General features: G+C 38.3%; 1 protein-coding gene across 1 annotated transcript in view; it reads right to left on the bottom strand.

The window, feature by feature from the left end:
- Nucleotides 1-3,608: 3,608 nt before the first annotated feature.
- LOC146577138 (protein NLRC3-like) overlaps nucleotides 3,609-6,000 on the bottom strand; it is a 291,287-nt gene continuing 288,895 nt past the window's right edge. Inside the window, exon 8 of the mRNA XM_085268126.1 lies at nucleotides 3,609-3,801. Within this exon, the coding sequence (XP_085124252.1) occupies nucleotides 3,609-3,801 (193 nt within the window). The remainder of the gene's footprint in view (nucleotides 3,802-6,000) is intronic.

The raw sequence follows: 6,000 nt of genomic DNA, 5'->3' as shown, positions 1-6,000 counted from the left end.
GCCAGGTCTCTAGCAGCAAGGAGTAGGCAAGAGAAGCCATGTTCAGAAGAACAGTTCATTTTCTACAGTGTTCCATTCATGTTCAGAAGAAGGTTATAGAACTGTTAATACAGACATTTCAATCTAAATACAGCAGATATAGAAGACTGAAAGAAAAACACAAGTTCACTGACTAAAAATATCTTATTATTATTTTATTTATGTATTACAGATTGATTTATTTTCTTATTAATTCTTAATTTGTTTATTTATTTTTCATATTTTGTATTAAAAAATAAAAATAAAGAGATTTGAGAGGATTGGAATTTTTTTAACCATGTCTTTCTTGTGGAAAACCTAATGCGGCCCAGCCTCACCCAGACTCTGCCTGCAGCGGCCCCCAGCTAAATTGAGTTTGAGACCCCTGTCCTACACCATAAATCAGTAAGAGAGGGTACGACCTCTCTCATGGCCCCAAGTGGTGTGTGCATGCCAGAGCACTCTGGAAGGCACACAGAGTCTTTACAGACTACTCAGGATCAAACCTCTATCATTATGCAATCGATTATACAACTCTAAGCATATATGAGTAAATATTTCTAAGCATAAATGACAATCAACAATATAAACCTTATAGCTGGTTTTAATAACAGAATTAATTTGTTTCTCAAACGAGAAAGAGCTATCGAGAAACACTCCTAAATCTTTAGTTCTTAACTTTTCCAGTGGGCCAAGGTCAACATTATCTGCTAATGCTAAATAGGCTGCCGTTATTAACTAATGCTAATTTGACATGAATTAGCATTATGCACTAATGCTAACACTTACTTTTTTTAAAAATGTGAGTAGCTAATGCTAACACTATTTCCCTTAACTTTATAACAATGTGAACGGCTAATGCTAACACTCTTTTTCCTAGCATTATAACATCTGAGCTGCTAATGCTAAGTAGGCTGCCATTAGCACCTACGTCTAATTTAAGGCAAATACGCATTAGAACCTAATGCTCATATCGTTTTCCTTTGCTTTATAACAATGTGAGCAGCTACTGCTAAATAGCATTAGCTAATAACAGCAGTCTAATTTAATGCAAGTTAGCCTCATTTGCATTACCACGATGTGAGGAGTTAACGCTAAGTATGCTGCCATTAGTGGCTAATTCTAATTAGGGGTGAATAAATATTACCAGCTAATGCTAATATCGTATTCTCTTCCCTTTTAACAATGTGAGCAGCTAGTGCTAGGTAGGCTGATGCTAGCAGCTAATGCTAAAGCTAATTTAATGCGAATTAGCATCACATTAGTGAGGAGTTAATGCTAAGTAGACTGCCATTAGCAGGTAATGCTAATTTTAGGTGAATAGGAATTGGCAGATAATGCTAATACCATATTTTCTTGCTTTATAACAATGTGACCAGCTAATGCTATGTAGGTTGCCGTTATTAGCTAATACTAATTTGAGGTGAATTAGCATTATCCCCTTATGCTAACAATGTTTTTTCTTACTTTTTAACAATACAAGTAGCTAATGTGAACACTTTTTTTTTTTATTGAATTCTAATTTTTCCCTTGCGATGTAAAGAGTTAATGCTAAATAGGATGCCATTAGTGGCTAATTCTAATTTTAGATGAGAAAGCATTAGAAGCTAATGCTAATACCATATTTTCTTGCTTTATATCAATATTAGTAGGTAATGCTAAGTACGTAGCCATTATTAGCTAATGCTAATTTAGGTGAATTAGCATTATCCACTAATGCTAACACTGTTTTTGCCAACTCTTTTCCCTTGCATTATAACAATATGAGCAGCTAATGCTAAGAAGGCTGCCATTATTAGGTAATGCTAATTATTATGTGTGTTAGCATTATCCGCTGCTGCTAGCAATGTTTTATCTTACCTTTTAACAATATCAGCAGCTAATGCTAACACTACTTTAATTTCAGTTAAACCTACTTAGCATTAATTAACTTCATTTAGCATTAAGAAGTTTTTGCTATAGGCTACCATTAGTGGCTAATGCTAATTTTAGGTAAATAGAAATTGGCAGCTAATGCTAATACCATATTTTCTTGCCTTATAACAATGTGACCAGCTAATGCTAAGCAGGTGCCATTATTAGCTAATACTAATTTGAGATGAATTAGCATTATCCGCTTATGCTAACAATGTTTTTTCTTACTTTTTAACAATACGCCATTAGTGGCTAATTCTAATTTTAGATGAAAAAGGATTAACAGCTAATGCTCATACTGTTTGCTTTGTAAGAATGACAGCAGCTAATGATATGAAGTCTACCGTTATTAACTAATGCTAATTTGATGAGAATTAGCATTATCCGATAATGGTAACTCTTTTCCCCTGCATTATAACAATGTCAGGAGTTAATGCTAAGTAGACTGCCATTAGGGGCTAACTCTAATTAGGGGTGAATAATTATTAGCAGCTAATACTAATACCGTTTTCTCTTTTTCCTTATAACAACTTGAGCAGCTAATGCTAATTTGATGCGAATTAGCATTATATTAGTGAGCAGTTAATGCTAAGTAGGCTGCCATTATTAACTAATACTACGTTGACGTGAATTAGCATTATGCGCTACTGCTAATACTGTTTTCTCTTATTAAAAATGATAGTAGCTAATACTAATACTCTTTTCCGTTGGGTAACAACAAAGTGAGGAATTAATGCTAAGTTGGCTGCTTTTAGCGGCTTATTCTAATTAGGGGTGAATAATTATTAGCAGCAAATGCTAATACCGTTTTCTCTTTCCTTATAACAATATGAGCAGTTAATGCTAATTTGATGTAAATTAGCATTATATTAGTGAGGGGTTAATGCTAAGTAGGCTGCCATTAGCAGCTAAAGGTAATTTGAGGTGAATAAGCACTAGTAGCTAATGCCAATACCCTTTTCTCTTGTGTTATAATGATGTGAAATGTTAATATTGTTCTCAAACAACAGAATGAGAATGAAATATTGATTCTAACAGGGCCCATAAACAGCATTAGCTTAGCAGCATTAGCTTATCAGAGTCTCCATCATGGTCACACAAATCCTTAGCGGAGCAAAGTGGCCTACTTAGCAATAGCTGCTGTAGAAAGCAAAGGGAAAACAGTATTAGCATTAGCTGCTAAATGTGCACTTGAGAACAAATCTATTGTGAATTCAGCCGTGAATGTAGTGTTTCCAGTAAGCTTCCATTTCCAAATGTTAGCTGCTCCTGTCTGCCTCTTTGTCACACACACAGACTGAAATGATTCACAGCCTTGTTTCATCCTTCTGTCAGTGTCACTGACTGTCACTGTGACTGTGGACATACAGCATGGGAAACACACACATGGCTGATACTTGTATCTAAAGTTACAAAATGTTGTCTCTGTCCAAATATTACCTAACTAAGTCTACTTTTAATGAAACTCTCAACATGACTTATCAGTTATCATTAATGTTCCTGCAAACAGACTCCTTGAAGACCCCCTACATAAATATCCATGTACTATCCAGCTAGACTAGTGTGTCTGACCCTGAAAATATTCCTGCATGTGTGATTGTTCATGTCTCATCTGCAGGAAACAAACAGGAAGTGAGTGAAAGACACAGGAAATGATTCCAGCTCTTCCTCCTATATCAGACATTCTCTCCATACCTGAGAGTGTCCAGTCTCCAGCCTGGATCCTTCAGTCCAGCCGACAGAAGCTTCATTCCTGAGTCACCTGGATGATTGTAGCTCAGGTCCAGCTCTCTCAGCTGGGAGGGGTTGGAGGTCAGAGCTGAGGCCAGAGAAGTACAGCCTTCCTCGGTGATCAGACAGCCTGACAGACTGCAGACACACAAAACAACAATCCATCTGTTATCCATCTCTATAGCAGCATAACTAAGTGATGGTTCAGGGTCACCTGATCCAGCTCTAACTATAAGTTTTATCAAAAAGGAAAGTTTGAAGCTGATCGTCAAAGTAGAGAGGGTGTCTGTCTCCTGAACTCAAACTGGGAGCTGCTTCCACACCCAGTCCAACATAGCCAGGCTTTCTTTGCTGCTTTGACAAAACCTCAAATCCCAGTCAGAGATGGTGAGCATCATCACAGTGATGATCATTTCTCTGTTAACCCAGGCTTTCTGCTTCAGGATCTGTGCACGCTCACAGAACAAGGAGACCTTTAAACATCATTTCACTAAATGGATGGACTGAGCTCAGCCTACAGATGAACTGGATAAATAAAGATTTGACCTCAGTGTGCTCAGTGTTCCTGTCTATTCCTAACATATTTCTAACATGATAGCTGCACTTTAGAGCTCTAAAACTGGAACTGACACATATTTAAACTCCACATGTTACTCAGTACATTCAGTTCTGACACTCGCCCACAGTCCAACAAAGGAAACATGGAGATCACATCAGTTTGTCACCAAAGTCTAATTATTCCAGAGGGCAGTGTTGATACAACTAAAGTTATTTTTAAGCAAAGTTGAGTTTTTTATTGTCGCAGTACTTCATGTCTGAAGTATCACTTAAATGCATTACACGCTGTTGATGGCAGCAAACAAACCACCCAAACAAACAGAGGTGGGAGGCTTGGGCAGACTACGTAGGATCAGCTTGTGGGAGGAGTCAGGATAAAACCAAAGAAAGACAAGCTAACAAACACCACAGTGAAGTGAGTAGCTACAAACTGCAGGCCGATTAGTGTTGTTGAAGAAGTCGGTCTGAGGAACGTTCTTAGGATCAACAAATGACGGCATGTATGAGCCTCCCTCAAGACGCACCATCACAAGAAGAACACATGAGCTGTAGAAAAAGGAGAGACTATGAAAGCCACGGCGTTACAACGTGCACCAGCTGTTGGTCTCTCTGGAGACTACTGGGCGTGGCTGGGTAACCATGGTTACTTGGGAGTTACAGTACATGATATTAATGAAGAGTGGGAGCTGCGTTCTATAGCAAACAATTTGTTATGAGGTAATCAGCTGATCTTAGTTTAACCGGAAGCCCTTCACAATAATTGCAATGCCTTTATTTTGTACAACTACCATCAGTTCGTCTGTACTGATGGTAACTTAAAGTCACACTAATGTCGTTTAGTTTCTATAGTTTATGTAGTGGAAGTATACTACAGTACCCTGATCACTGATAGGACAGATTTATGTAGATATACACCTTTGTGTTTAACATTACTGCATTATAGTACTGTGATCTTTGTCCTTATATATGGCTATATTAGCTATACTGATGTACGTACATATAACTGGATATGTAACTTATCTATTCATCTTATTTGTCATGTATTTGTATTGTGTACTTCCTTTTTGTAAGAAACCACACACATGATCACAGCCGCAAGAATCAATCAGTGAAAGAATAAAGTGTCTCAAACCAAACCTTAAGCTCTTTATTCCACATGCTGGGATCATTTGGCCTTCAGTGGTGTTCTGGCTGACACACCGGAGTGACCAGAGTGCTAAAGAGTGAATCGGACACACCAGTGTCATCTCTGATATCTCCACTACATTTAATCGTCCTTCAGCTTGTGGCTGCCGTTAGCTGGTCTGCTAGTTAGCTGATTTGCTATTTAGCCGGTGTGCTAGTTAGCTGGTGTGCTAGTTAGCCGGTTCGCTAGTCAGCTGGTGTGCTGACCAGCGAACCAGTAGGTTACAAGATGAGCTTGTCTGTCTGATGAGCCAGCTCTCTCTGTCTTGGTCATTTTGTCCTTGGGCAAAACCTAACCTACCACTACAACTGTAGCTTACCTCCACCAGTGTGTGAATGTGAGAGTGAATGAATACAGGGAGTGCAGAATTATTAGGCAAATGAGTATTTTGTCCACATCATCCTCTTCATGCATGTTGTCTTACTCCAAGCTGTATAGGCTCGAAAGCCTACTACCAATTAAGCATATTAGGTGATGTGCATCTCTGTAATGAGAAGGGGTGTGGTCTAATGACATCAACACCCTATATCAGGTGTGCATAATTATTAGGTAACGTCCTTTCCTTTGGCAAAATGGGTCAAAAGAAGGACTTG

Source organism: Mchenga conophoros, linkage group LG3 (genome assembly GCF_057382185.1).
Source record: "Mchenga conophoros isolate Kocher_MC1m ecotype Shallow Benthic linkage group LG3, M_conophoros_male_GT1.1, whole genome shotgun sequence".
In the NCBI taxonomy this organism is placed as follows: domain Eukaryota; kingdom Metazoa; phylum Chordata; class Actinopteri; order Cichliformes; family Cichlidae; genus Mchenga; species Mchenga conophoros.
The sequence above is the reverse complement of the archived record's forward strand: the minus strand, read 5'-3'. Positions and strand labels throughout refer to the sequence as shown.